This window comes from Pinus tabuliformis, chromosome 9, assembly GCF_031772625.1.
Source record: "Pinus tabuliformis cultivar Carrire ecotype Pingquan chromosome 9, CPIR1, whole genome shotgun sequence".
In the NCBI taxonomy this organism is placed as follows: Eukaryota; Viridiplantae; Streptophyta; class Pinopsida; order Pinales; family Pinaceae; genus Pinus; species Pinus tabuliformis.
This window is the reverse complement of record NC_142307.1, coordinates 181287900-181303543: the sequence shown is the minus strand read 5'-3', so window position 1 is coordinate 181303543 and position 15644 is coordinate 181287900. Positions and strand designations below refer to the sequence as shown.

At 34.9% G+C, this 15644-nt stretch overlaps 1 protein-coding gene and 1 pseudogene across 1 annotated transcript; both read left to right on the top strand.

Moving 5' to 3' along the window:
- The first annotated feature begins 4765 nt into the window (after window positions 1-4765).
- Window positions 4766-5113, top strand: LOC149147728 (ras-related protein RABA4d pseudogene; annotated as a pseudogene).
- Window positions 5114-11220: 6107 nt separating this feature from the next.
- On the top strand, window positions 11221-13461 carry LOC149147727 (uncharacterized). Its single transcript, XM_089441934.1, has 3 exons — window positions 11221-11451; window positions 11752-12975; window positions 13078-13461. The coding sequence occupies exons 1-3, from the start codon at window positions 11221-11223 to the stop codon at window positions 13459-13461; spliced, it is 1839 nt and encodes a 612-aa protein (XP_089298060.1).
- Window positions 13462-15644: the final 2183 nt, after the last annotated feature.

The window sequence follows — 15644 nt, the reverse complement described above, 5'->3', positions numbered from 1 at the left end:
TACCTTCCTTCATGCGCAAATTGTACAATTGTCACTTCAGAAGAATCCTATTGGTTAAGGATTTTGTCATGTACAGCTTCTCAAGCTTTGTCCACAAACCAGCTGCAATCTTCTCTGACACGATGTTAAACAAAACATCATCCACCAAACACAGTCGAATACCGCTCAGAGCTCTTCCATCCAATTCATTCCAATCATCATATGTTATGGTGTAAGGCTGTTTGGATTTTCCCAACAGTGCCTTCGCCACGCCTTGTTGCACAAGTAGATCATGCATATTCACTTTCCAGATTTCGAAGTTATTTTTGCCATTGAACTTCTCGATCTCAAAACGAACACTTTGAGTTTTTGCCATGTTGTAACAAACAGAATCTCCAATTCCAAATAAAAAAATGCCTTTTCTTTATATTATAAAACACCTCTGTCGTACCGTGTAATTACAATTTGAAAACATAACAAAAAATTGCAGGTTTACTAGAAGAAAAAGAAAACTGCCTGGCGCTCCTCAACAGTGGAAAACCCAGGCCTGAAACAAAAATAAACTGCCTGGCGCTCCTCGACGGCAGACGACCCGCGCCTGAAATAAAATCTGTGCGACGCAGGAAATTGGCGCGATTAACCCTTTCGTTTCCAAGCCAATAGCCCTTTCTGGCACATTGGCGCGCTGGCGCGACTGTTCCTGGAACTTCCGTGCCAATTGGCGCGACTGTTACTGAATAAACCACGCCAACCCCTTCTTTAGCTCAAAATTGGCGCTGCTGTTCCAGCCAAAACCGCGCCAACCAAAAAAGGTTCACTTTCAGTGTCTCTGTCACACATACCAACTCCACAACTAGAGACCTGTAGGTTATGGGCCCTCCATGCTTCCGTTGCGCCGCTCTGATACCAATTGTTAGACCAAACAATGTGCAACGGAAATAAAAATAAACATACATACGCAACACATACAAAATCACAAACCATAACACACAGATTTTAACGTGGTTCACCCAACCAATCTGGGCTACTTCCACCAGAACAGAGGCATCGCCAATCTTATTATTCAATAGGAGATTACAACAATTTTAATTCTTCACACATACTCTCAGTTCACCCTATTTTCTCTACACTCTCATAATCCTCTACGGGATTACATTTCTTATAGTTGGAGTATAAAACTGAATCATAAATTCCCTCACAACAAATATAGGATGCATTAACTCCTCAAAAAATACTGGAGCTAATATAGCAACTACTCCTATTGTTGTCACATACATGAGATTTTTTCCAAAATTAATTAAAACAGAAAATCTCAACACTTCCCCACGACTTTTCTTTCCAATGTCTCACTATAGAAGTACTACGAAATAGTCTAGTGTATATATGTTTTGAAATTTGATTTTTTTTTGCTCAGTAGATTATCAATTTAAGAGGAATTTAAATTGGTTTTAATTATTATTATAATTATAAATATTATTAATAATTTTATGTTATGTTTTATTTTTAATTTTATATGATGTGATTTAGTCAAAATATTTGATTAATAATTATATTTATTTATTTATTTGTTATTTTAATTTTATTTAAACAAGTTAAGTATTTATATAATTACATTACAACATCTCTACAATATTAGAGTGGAGAGCGAAATATTTTAGTATATAAAATATTTAAAACTATATCAAGAAATATTTATCATTAATTTATATTAAAAATTATATAATCTATATATTGTGACTGTTGACTATCAATTTCTCTTGCAATAGAATATACATTTATAATTTTTGTTAGACAAGTTGCATTAGGGATGAATTTCTTTGGTAAAAAATTATAAATTTACATGCATTTTAATTTCTTTATTTTTTTGGCATATTTTTCAATCAAATTTTCAGAAAATTTGGCATGGATTTGTGCAATTTGCATTTTCTAATTATTTAGTTTACAAAATTTGAGTGAATGAAGGGTTTTTGAGGGAAGTTGAATCCATTTATGCATTCAAAAACACAATTTAACCAATGAAAGATTATAATCTTGTGAAGACTTGAATTTTCAATTCCAACTAAAAAAAATTAAAACATAGAATAGTTAGACAATGCTGTAGACTTTTTTCAATGAACTTCTCTATACCACAATGATGTACTACACAAATTTAGGTTAGTGTGGAAAATTCATAACAGTTAATGAACTTTTCTCTAATGGAGTGGCATATGGATGAAAGAGTATCTTGTATTTACTCACATATTAAAATACACAAAGAAGTTTTCCATTTATAACAATAGAAGAGGCCTAGAGTTAGATTCATAAATATATGATGAACTTTCCTCTAATGGAGTGGCATATACAAGACTTGGATGAAAGAGTATCTTGTATTACTCACATTGTAAAATACACAAAAAAGACTTCCATTTATAACAATGGAAGAGGCCTAGAGTAAACTAAAGATAACTATAACAATGAGAACTCCTACATGAACTCACAATAGTTGACACATCTAGAAAATAAATATTAGATAATCCTAACAATAACACCCCATTAACCAAAAAGTTAGAAGTAAACACAAAGAAAAACCTAAATGGAGAAATATGACACTACTCATGTAAACATGGAAGGGTAGACCTCAAAATGATCCATTAAATGGAAGCCCCACTCAATTAGGAAGGACTAAAATGTGAAGATGAAAGCTAAGAAATCGTGTTAAGCATGCTGCTGCCCTAGTCTGACATATAAAGGACGTCGTAAACTTTGTTTCCATAGCCAATTTCGTTGTGTTGGCGTAGGTATCCATTGCTCCATTCATTATGCTTATAGCAGTGGCCTTGACAATGGATCTATGCAATGGAAGAGTGGATGCTCTCTCACTATGTGTGTTAGCGCTGCAAGGAGTGTGGTTGGTGGTGCACTGTAAGAGAGAGTAAGATCCCTGCAGGTGCTTGGTGCCTTCGATTGCTACAGGTCGTGGTGTTGATACTGGTAGAACCTCCAAGATCGGCAGCCTTGGTGTGTCTGCCAATCGGAGAGTGAGATCCGAGCACTGTGGCAGCAGATCGGTTGATCAGGGCAGCTGAGTCGACGGATTGCAGATCATAGGCTGAGTGGATCACTCGTGTGGTGGTTCGATCTGTCAGTGGATTGGATGGAAGACTGCATATGATGGCAGGAGGAATAATTTCCATCAGCAGGAATGCAATTACTGTCACAGAAATGCGAGTAGAACGAACTTGTGTTGATCGTCGAGTTGATCTCACTGTGTTTACCATGGAGGTGTTGTCTCTTGTACGCTTTGCATTCAGCATGCCCGATAAGCGTGGATCTAAACCTCAGAAATGTGTTGCTGCTATCTGGTTCGTGGTTGGGCTGGTGTGGCTTCTAGGATGACCTTGGTCCGATCTCTTGAATCTGTCAGTGGAGGTGAATGGTTTGATTGTGGGCACCACAGTTTCGTGGAGGCAACAATCAGTGCAGTTTGGTCAAACCGACGGTTCAGTGGAGTTCGAGTTGGCAATGCAGCCGGAGGTCGAGTGGTGGCAGCTTGGAAACAATGACAGTTTGGCCTATGTGGAGCTGTGGCATCTGTATTGATTGGAGGAGATTTGCCGTGGAGATCACCAATTTGGAGATATCCATGATTCCCCTATTTGCTCAAATCCTTGAAGATTGTGAAAGACATTGTCATAGCAAATTTTAAATGTCCCAGGATTGATCGCTGAGAAGTCACTTGGTGTACAAGGGCCAGTGATGGTCAATTGCGGCGACGCCGCTCCTCTTCCAGATGTATTGAAGGCGTGCATCAGGCCCGATAGTGTGGAATTCATTAACACCAACCCTACGATGTCAACAAGAAGGCTGGTCATAAAACTTTCGCATAGTTGTGGGGAACGGGGCGGGTCTTTTTTGGAGGCGCGGAGGGAGGCAGCATCGAGGGAGGATTTGTAACGTATGTTAAGATGGCATGCCCTGTTGGTGTCTTGGGTTCACGACCTCATACGTGCAGGGCTGCCCAGTAATTTCTGGATGCATTCTGATTTGTTGTTATGAGTACTAAATATGTCTCCCCTGAGTATATGTTTAGATCTGCTACCTGCGTGGATCTGCCATGGCCGACGAGGAAGAGCGTTGAATTCATGGATCTCTTGTCGAGTGAGTCAGTTAATTTGCTCCATTGGTGGAAGGAGTTGATCTGTGAAAGAAATCATGTGTTGTTGAATTCCTGTTGTGGCGGATCGGTGGTAGCCTGTGGGCGGTCATCTCCATGGTGGTGCCTTCACGCAGGAGGCCGAGTAAGCGTGGCAACATGGCCGCAGTGGCAGCATGGCTGTAGTCCTGTTAGTGGGCATAGTGGTGTTCCTGCAATATTAAATTGAAGACGATATCACTCGAATCAGATTTGTGGGTGTTTTATTGCTGAGGGAAATAGCAGATAGAGAGGCCTGTGTGGAGAGAGCCTGATGCAGCATCTCGGCGCGGCATGGTCAAGAGAGCCATGGTGTGGCTGCTGAGGTGTGGCTGTCATTTGACCAAATCCGACCGGTGAGAGTGACACCTGTGTAGCAAACGGTAAAACCATGACTGTGCAGAACCCGATGTGAAAAGTGCAGATCTGGAGAAGAGTCGACCTCTTGTTGATGTGGAGGCTGGTGCATGGCAAGTGTGGAGGCTGTGGTGAACTCTCGCATGTGAAGATGCCAAGTGGTGGAGTCCTTTGCTCGAGGCTGCATGGAGGTTGTGTGGAGGCTGCGCTCGATTGGTGGCCTATGCAGGTTCTCTCTGTGTGGAGGCTTTTGGGGCTATGCTGGTATATGACATAACTAAGCGACAGACATTTGATCATGTATCCCGTTGGCTCGAGGAGTTGAGAGGCCATGCTGACAGTAATATTATTATTATGCTCATAGGCAACAAATGTGATCTTGGTAACTTACATGCAGTTCCGATAGATGATGCAAAAGAATTTGCTCAGAGGGAAGGTTTGTTTTTCTTGGAAACTTCTGCACTCGAGGTAATTAATGCATTTTTAACTGTTTTGACAGAAACCTACAACATAATCAGCAAAAAGGCCCTCATTGCAAATGATGATGGAAATTCAGCGTTGTTAACAGGCACCAAACTTGCTATTGGATATGTGATATTATTTTAATTTACATTAATTTCTTGTGTATGCTCGGTGTGGATGATGTGAATTCATAAATATTGCAAATCTGGTTAAGAATGGGATGTATTGCTGTGACATTTAGTATGGCCAACTATTGTCACCAGTTTAAGTCTATGTTGGAATTGGCCATTCCAACAATAGACAAAACAACCAGATATGGCATTAGAGGAGTTGCATCAGAGATTGGAGGATGATCGAGATCATGTTGCAGATTTTTAGCGAGCATGAGGCAGTATGCTTGAAAACAGTGACTAGCCTTGATACTGTGAGTAGGGGAAGTGGCATTATGTTGCGATGCCAGGAGAATTGGATACTGAAATGTGATGGAGGATTGGACCGTGGAGTCTTGGATTACTGTTCTTGAAGGGAAAATTGTGTTCTCTTCGTGTGGCTGTGAGTGCCTATGTTCCGGTTTCTTTATCAGTGGACCCCTCACAGATGAGGTAAAGGAGCAGCGACAATGTTTATGGTGGACAACAAAGTAGATGTTTGTTTAAGTTAGTGTGGTTTGTGGAATAGACTCCCTAGCATGTTATTGTTGTAATGGTCATTGTATGTACCCAGAAACTCCAAAATGTGGAATGAAATGTAAGTTTTAAAGGCATATGAAAGTTCGTGGTGATCTTAAAACCACTTTGTAATGGTTTATGGTCAACCTGAAACCATCTTTTGTCATTGTAAAGTGAGGGTTGGTGGTGAGCCAGAAACCATCTGTAGAGTTTTTGTGGCTGAAGTGCTTTTGTGACCAGCTTGCCTTTGTGGCAGAATCGCCTCTGTGGCTTGAGGTGCCTTTGTGGCCGGGTGTACATGAGAGCATTGTGCTCAATTGAGCAGGTGGACTGCAGAACACCTGGCTCGGACTCAGATGATTTTTAATTTTTTGAGTAGAAGGGGATTGACGCGCTTTTCGTGCTGACAGTCGTGCCAGGAGGTGCAACTGGCGCGTCTGTTAGGCCATTAATAGTGCCACCGCACCAAAATACCAGACTGGTGCGCAATTTTACGGAAAGACCGCGCCAATTCACCTTCAAGGGGATCCGTGTAAATCCTCATCTTCGTTTGACGATTTGCGAGAGGAGGCAGATCAGAGAAGTTGTGGATCTGTCCGAGGGAGGCATATTGTGTTTTGGAGGTTCTGTACATGCAATTCGCTTGATGGTGGTGGATTTGACTATCATGATAAGTAGTCATTAAGGGGGGAAGTTAGAAATAATTATTTCCTACTTGTCTATGGTTGTAATTCTCCATTTGAGGAGTTTGTTCCTACATAATAGGAATTTAGTTTTTCCTAGTTTAGTGTGTGGTTGAGAGAATCTCTCTACCACACTATTGTACATCTAAGATAGAATTCCTATCTTGAGACTATTACTTGTATAAATATGTGTGTACTTTCCTTGATGAAATATAATAATAGAATATATTGCTGTGTGCTATTTTATCTCTCTTTGAACTTGGTTAAACTATGAAGTAGAAAACACCATAAGAAAGACAAATTCTAACAATTAATTCATAAATTCTTGAGATACATGTTGGTAAAGAACCAAAATAAAGGCTTCAAACATAGACTACCACAATCAACAAATACAAAATCAATGATAAATGTATACATTGAATGTCAAAATATCAATGATAAATATATATGTCAAAATAGAAAGTATACCAAACTCATAAACTTAGTTTGGAAAAAACCAAATTATACAGTGCAATTTTCCCACTTAATTTGTTATCACTACAAAAGATGATCAAATCATAGCACAAGAACTCTCCAAAATTTTGTTAACACTATCACCACAAACTCTTATAAAAACCAAATACCATTAAAAAACGAAATACCATCCATTATAGTAATGGACAATAAGATAACAGGACAACAACATCCAAATCCAATTAATCATTTAATACCATTATGGTAATGGCAATAAGATAACAAGACAAACAACATCCAAATATAATTGATCAGTTAACTATACAACAAAGAGAAAACAATAAATAGTCCTTGTCATCGTCAAACTTCCCTAATGGGTAAACTGTTACCTAAAGGATAAAATGTCATGAATCCATCGTTGCCGATAATTATTTTTAAATGTTGAATAATTATTTTTAAATGTTGAATAGACTTGTCGATTGAAAGGTTATTAAAATTAGATTTAAAAATAATTGAAAAATTTAAAAAAAAATATCGATCCATTCTCATGACCTAATGGAGCAATGTGAAAATATTTGTATAAGATGCGTTTAGTTATGATTCATTAAAACAAAACACGTTCTTCCTCCCTAATAAACTTGGATCTGCCAAATTATATGCCATTTGATAAACGTATTTTGGATATGAGATGACAACAGATTGACGTAGACAAATGACATAAGCACTTGTTAAACATAACTTCTTTAAGGCTTTACACCAGGATTGTTTTCAGGTTACCAAACAAACGAAATAGCACAACATTACTCGCCTTTATTAGTATCATTATAATGTAACAGCTAGTACAATCATAGCAGAATTCAGAACATTCATATCATCTGGTTGTTCTATCTATCCATTAATTTTGCACTAAGCTAGCTTATGCGTTACTACACATCAAGAACATTATCTCCAGCCTCTTCTCTTCCAGAAGTCTTCACTTTAAATAGCATACATCGGACCTGCAATATGTATGTTCGTGGTAATCAGTGGACTTGTTTTCCTGATAGAAAAGACCAATTCAAATGATGTACTTTACTGCAAGTAAAGGGAACCCAAGAATGAGATTGATAAAGCATAACATTGATGACAAAGGTCCATATTAAATATCATAAACAGATTTTTGAAGAATATGATCCATCATTTAAACAAGACAAACCAAAAAGTAAACTGCTGCTGGCATTTCATTTCTAGTAACCTTCTTACATTAATAGCCGAATGTAATTCCGAAGTTTCATCATAGAAACTAATACGGAGGAGGAGGAGGAGATTTGTAAGAGTAGTGATGTGCACGTGGTGAGGGATAGACTGGTGGTTTGGGATGGGGAGGCGGGAAGGTAGGTACTGGTTTGGGGGGAGCAGGACTTATGACATGGGTTGGGGGAGGAGGAGATTTGTATCTGTATGGTTTTTCTGGTGGGGTTGGAGCAGCTTTTGGTGGTTTGGTCACTGGAGAAGGTTTATGGTGTTTATGGTGCTCGTGGTATTCATGGTGCTCATGGTGTTCATCATAGTTACCAAGTTCGGCCGTACCAGCAAAAAAAATGCGGAAATTCGCTGATTCGGTTCGGTACAACGAATAATTCGTTGTTTTCCAATTCGGTACGGGTCAGCGTTGAATAATTTTGGTCAGCTGCCACTATGATGTGCGTCCACTCTGCTGCCACTATGCTGTGTTTGTGTAACCATGGATCGGAACGTTCACAAATCGCTACTGGATAAAATCATAGAGTAAGTAATTGAAAAATGTAATACAGCGATCTGCATTAATCTTAATTTTTTTTGTTTTTATAATATTTCTAAACAGGTATTTTTTATACGGGGATTAACGAGAAAACTGGAAAAAATATAAACACTAATTTTTATAAAAAACAAAATAAAAAACAATAATTTTTATATTATAATTTTTATATTATAAAAAAAGACAATTTCTATTAAATTTTTTATAAAATGCTAAATATTGTTAACAATTTAGTTAAAAAATTGATTATTTTAATCTTAATTTGATTTTGGTATTTCATTATATATTACGTACAAATTGCTCTAGGACACAATATGGTATAATTCAAAACAAATTGCTGATACTAAAATGTAAAATTTTTATTGAATAATTAATTTTATTAAAAATGAATCAATATTGCCATTGACATTAAATAACATAACTAGCTCCTATACATAGAGGCATCATGTGACTTAATTGTTTTAAATGAGAGGTGAGCTAGTAATTTCTATATAATTGCAACTGAAAAAAAAAATACAACTTCTATCTTAATAAAGATTATGAAATAATAAACCTGGTTGCAAATTGGTACCTCTTTTATAAAAAACAAAAAACCTAATTTCTATATTTGAAAAAATTATAAATGGAGAAATTTCAGTGTTAAATGGATAACTAATTAGTAACTTCTATATAATTGCAAATTGCAAAAAGAAAAGGATAACTTCTATCTTAAAAATAATTATAAAATAGTAAATTCTTTGCAAATTGGTAACTCTTATAAAAAAAAACAAAAACCATAACTTCTATATTGGAAAAAATTATAAGATGACAAATTTAAGTGTTAAATGGATAACTCATACAAAAAAAATAGAAAAATGATAAATCAATATTAGAAAAATCATAAGAGATATAAAATGATAAACTTTCAAATCCACAACCTTTATACAAAAAAATAGAAAAGCAGTAACTTCTATATTACAAAAAATTATAAAATGGCACAATTGAGTTTACAATGGATAAGGCTTATGAGAAAATAGAAAAAAAAGGATAAATCCAATATTAAAAAAATAATAAAAAATGGAAAATGGAAACCTTAGTTGCACTTGCAAATGCATAACTCATATACAAAAGCATAGAAAAACGACAACTTCTATATTACAAAAAATTATGAAGATAAGTTTGCACTTGTGAATAAAAGAAATAGAAAAACAGTAACTTCTATATTACAAAAAGATATAAAATGGCAAATTTCAGTTTAAAATGGATAACTCGAATGAAAAATAGGAAAATGATAAATCCAATATTAAAAAGTACATATAAAAAGTATAAAATGAAAAAGCTTAGTTGCAAATCCATAACTGCTATACAAAATTATAGAAAAATGGCAACTTCTATATTACAAAAAAATATAAAATAAGAAATTGCAGTTACCTAAGATAAGTGTGCACTTGTGAATAGCATGAATGATAGTAAAGGTAAGTTTCGCCTAGAATAACAATTAAATTTACATGAAAAAAGCTATAAAATAGTAATAAAGATAATGTTACACTTGTGAATAGAATAGAAAGTAAATTTACATTTTAAATTTTATGTATAAAATAATAAAATAATAAATAACATGTAAAAAATTATGTAGTTACAAATGGTATAGTAAGATTGGTATGCTTAGTAAATTTGCATGCTACATGTTTTATATAAAAAACAATAAACTAAATTTACATGTTTGGTAGAAAATTATAAGTTTGCACATGTATTTTTTTTCCATATTAAATTTAAATTATGACAGAGAAAGTAAGTTCTACTTTTTTAAAAATTGCAATAAAACTAGTTTACCAACTAATCTTGTTTTTTTGGAAACCTTCTACAAGTAATGAGAATTAACATGGAATTATGTCTTAATGTAGTAGAAAAGTATAGTTAGAAACTATAATTAAAAACTTATTCCCTTCCATAAAGAATTCTTGGTCAAATTAGTAGTAAAACAGAGTTAGAATTAAGAATTTGTTCTCTTTCAACAAAGAATTTTGGATCAATGCATGTACAAAACACTTTTGGAATACAGGGAATTGTAAGTTTTATATTAAAAAAATGCAAGTATATTTAAATCACATTTTTGTTTTTATTCTCATGATTTTTTTATGATATTTATTACCAGGTTGGAGTATAGTGATTACCTGGATTGCATTCCATTGCAAAACAAGGATCACTGGTGTGGAATTCAAATAGAGGGGCTCATTTCCCGTAGTTAACCAGAAAGGTTGGGCACTGCCACATATTGTGTAATAAATTTGGATAAGATAGGACACATAACAAATTGAAATTAAATGAAAACTATTATTTGTTATTTGTGATCAAATATTTTGTCTTTGTTGTTAATAGACATGTAAATATTAATTTCCTTGTTTCTATCCAATTATCACTCTAGTAATAGTTTTGAAATTTTTCCTTGCCATATTTGCAATTTTCTACTAGATTTCTAGGAATTAATGTGCTTTAGTTTCACATACACTGCCATGTTTTTAATTCAATTATAAGTAATCTCATAAGTAGGCTTCTATGCATTGTCTCTTTTGTATTCTCTATAGTTTGAAATTTTTTGTTTTTCAAAATATGTACAAATATAGTTCAATGAATTTGAATGACTTTTTTTTCTTGCAAACAGGATACTTGGAGACCCTCTAAAGGAAATTGATGGCACCTAGATCGAAACTTCCTGAATGGAAATATCTTGAAAGAAAAAATGATGGAAAAATTTATTGCAAGTTCTGCAATAATACTTGTGGGACATCAGTGACTCGAGCAAGAGATCATTTGCTTGGCATTGTGGGTGGAATTGGTGGAGGAGTGGCAGCATGTACTAAAATTGATGAAGATGTGAAGAAAAGTTTAAGTGAAGAAGTCAATGCTCATAAGAAAGGAAAGGTAGTCCAAGAAGCAAGAAAAAAAAGAACACAAGATACACTCATGGGAAGAGAAAATGTTATTAATTCAACACCAAGCTCTTTCCCACCATTTGTGGCATCTACAACATCTTCTATGCCATATGGATCATGAAGAGAACCTACTTTACCAGACGTTGATCCAACACAACAAACATTGGAGAAAGCTTGGAAGCCATTGGAGCGAAATGAGGTAGATGATGCAGTTTATGATTTTTTCATTGGTTGTAATATCTCTTTCAACACTATCAAAAGCTCATTATTTCATGATATGTTAAAAAAGATCGGCCATTTTGGTCCCTCATATGTTCTTCCCAGCTATGAAAGTCTTAGGACCAAAGGAATTGATAGGAGCAAACAAAGAATAGAGGAAAGAGTTAAACCAATAAGGGATTCATGGGCTATTTCTGGATGTACTTTAGTTAGTGATGGCTGGACTGATCGCCAGTCTAGACCTCTTGTGAACACACTTGCGTGTTGTCCTCAGGGAGTGGTCCATTTGTCTACTATTAATTGTATGGACAAAACAAAGACTGTTGAATATTTATTTCAGATACTAAAGGACACCATATTATCTATAGGAGAGGACAACGTAGTCCAAGTTGTCACTGATAATGCATCCAATTGTGTTCGTGCTGGTGAGCTATTGATGGAGCATTTCCCTAAGTTGTTTTGGACACCTTGTGCAGCACATTGTATTGATCTAGCCCTTCATGACATTGGTAAAATAGGTTGGGTGCAAGTAAATATATCTCAAGCAAGGCAACTAGTCAAATTCATTCTGAACCACCGATTGAGTTTGAGTATATTTAGAAGATACAAAACCAGGAATCTACTGAGACCAGGTGACACTAGATTTGCCACCCATTTTATTGCACTGCAAAGGGTGGTAGAGCAAAAAGCTGCATTGCGATCATTCGTATGCAATGAAGAGTGGGTCAAATCTCCTTTGTCAAGGTCAGAAGGTGGTAAACTAATAGAGAAAACAATCTTCAATGAAATGTTTTGGTCATGTGCAGAAAAAATCATCTCTATTTGTGAGCCTATTGTACAGATATTGAGGATGGTGGATTCTAATGCTGCATGTATGGGTTTTGTATATGAAGGCATGGATAGGGTAAGAGAACACATATCATTGGTATGTAAGAATGATAGTTCAGTATATAATCCAATATGGAGAATTGTGGAAAAAAGGTGGTGTATGTTGCATACGCCATTACATGCTGCAGGGCTTTTTCTAGCACCTAATTACTTTCATGTTCCTAAGGATAGAGATATCATGGAGGGATTTTACAATTGCATGGAGAGGATGTATCATGATCCTGAGATACAATATAAAATACGAATACAATCAATATCATATAGGCAAGGGACTGGTCATGCTTTCACTACAGCTAGGGCACTACGAGATATGCACCATCCAGAGGTCACCCCTGCTCAATGGTGGTTTCTCCATGGATATGAGACACCTGAACTACAAACATTTGCAGTCAAGGTGTTGAGTCAGGTATGTAGGCATCATAATTATTTATATTTTGTATGTATATTTGCAAACTATTCCATGTAAATTATTATACTAATATAATATTATTTTCATGTAAAAAAATAGGTCACTAGTGCATCAGCATGTGAAAGGAGTTGGAGCACTCATGAGTTCATCCATAGTAAGAAAAGAAACCATTTAGGAGCTAGCAAATTGGCAAATTTGGCTAGCATTCATTGCAATTTACACTTGTGGCTGAAATCTTTGGAGGGGAAGAAAACAACTTCAAATATAGTACGAGAGGTTCCCCCTATTTTTAATGCATCTAGTGCAACCTCACAAGCACCAATTGTGGGATCGTCTTCTACATCCACACGTCACATCAATGAGAATGATGTTTTGCTCAGAGATATTATAGATGAGAGTGCTAGTAGTGATAATGACTCTCTCATGAGTGAATACACTGATGTGGATGAGGACAATGGAGATGAGATGACCTACACACCTTAAGATAATTTTGGCCCTTCATTTATGGTAGTGACCATAAATTTTTTATTTCTATTAGCATTTTGTATAAGCACATAAGTCTTAAACTATGTTTTAACTTTTTGACTTATGTGATTGAATTGTTCTAGTTTGACATATTATGATTCTTAGTTACTTTTATTGAATTCTTTTATAAGGTTTAAAGGTGTTTATTTTATAAGTAACATTGTTTTTTAACTATAATACAAAATGAGCATGAAGTAAATGATCTAAATTCATATTTGAATCTTAAATTGGATATCATTGTTGTTGTCTTTCAAGCAGATTCTCCATAAGTTTGTAGATATCTACAAAAAAAAACCCTTTAAGAGTTGTATCAATGTTTGTAGATGGCATGTACAATTTCAAATAGATCTATTTAGTGATTTAGAGATAAATTTCATGGTATTTAGAGATCACTTAAATCATAATTTTAATATCCAATATCTCAATTTTTACATTGAACTCTAGTTTTGTCTGTTGTGACTCATATTATTAGATTTTATTTTTACATGTTTTTCTAGTCTGCAATAATAATTAATTTGATGCATTTTAATCTTCATTATTTCTAAGCTGTTTTAGAGAGAAGGGGTCTATAACATTTTAGATAGGAGAAATTAACGTTGGAAATAAGTAAACATAAATATACTTGGTAGAGAAAGATTTAATGAATTTTCATATAATGATTGCTTATTTAAATTAAAAATAAAATTAAAAATAAATAAAAATAAAAATTAAGTATGTGTAAGATATATAATGTCGAATTTTTTCCGTATTGAATTTTATAGGGTCGAATTTTTTTCGTATCGAATCGAATTCGAATTCGAATTTGGTAACTATGCTAAAGACTTGAAATTTGAATAATGCTAAAGTTTCATATTTCCTTTCAACGAAACACAGTAAGGCTTTATATTTCCTTGAAACAGAACTAAATTGTGGTTATTTGTCTTCCAGTTATAGGATGTTCCCATTGCCAAGTTGTTTAAAGGAATGGTGCTGATAATCTTTGTGTTAATTGCGGTTTTTAACTTCTGAAGACCTTTGTATTACTAAAGGACAAATCGCGTGACTTTCTGAATTCAAGAGTACTTGCAAAGTCATATCTAGTTCTTGTACTTACTGTAAGGGCACAACAAGATTTACTTATAACCAATTTTTGGCTTTGGAACTAATCTTACCGTGCCCATGAAACTAGAAGTTATCTGCCTCAAAACAATAATTATATCTGGTATAGACTGTTTTGGAACATGTTTCCTGTCAGGATAAGTTGGAACTTGGGAGAAACAATATATCAAATATAGATGTGTGCAGATTCAGCAATACAATGTTGAAGCATTACACAAATACAGTGATCATTATATTTGATGCTTCACTTTTCTAAAACAGAAGTATAATATATATGAAACTGTTCAGAACATGCTAATTGTTAAACTGTTGAGTTCCCAATTGTCTTGGATTTACCTTATTTGGAATCTCTCTTCCTGTTCACGTATACTCTGGAGTCTGCATAGGTCTTTATGTAATACCCTAAATGCATAAATTATAAATTTATAGCATTCAATCTAACGTCAAGGATTATGTTGAAATATCGGGCTGCTTAGATAATATTCTGAGTAGGATGAAACCTCTTTTACTTTGCTTGGCTTGGTAATAACCGAAGATTCCATGAACAGATATGTTAATTTTAATATGGTCCAACATATGACCGCAATAGTAGGTCAACAGAACCAAAAGAGTACATCAACTATAAATACAATGTGGGAGTGTGAAAGCAACTCCTATATCAATACTGAAAGCAGAAACTAAGTGTCTAGCTAAAAGATAAATATCTAGCCAGGAGAAGATATAAAAGAAGGTGCATGTCTAGGTTGCATGAAATGGGGAAACGGGTATGAGTTAAACAGGAAGCGCGACCTCCCCAAATTTTGGAAATGGGGAAACGCGAATATATATATATATATATATTAGGACATTTAAGAAATATGTGCAATCATAAAGCATATATGATACATTCTAAATTCTAATTAGGCCGATAGGCCTTCCTATGCATCAACAATCGTCAACACTTTTATCCTGCTCTGTTTGATCAGCTGAGACACTTTCAACCATTGATTTGAAGTGTGACTGCTTTTTCCAAATATAGGTTGAGTTGCCTTCTTGGCATGGCA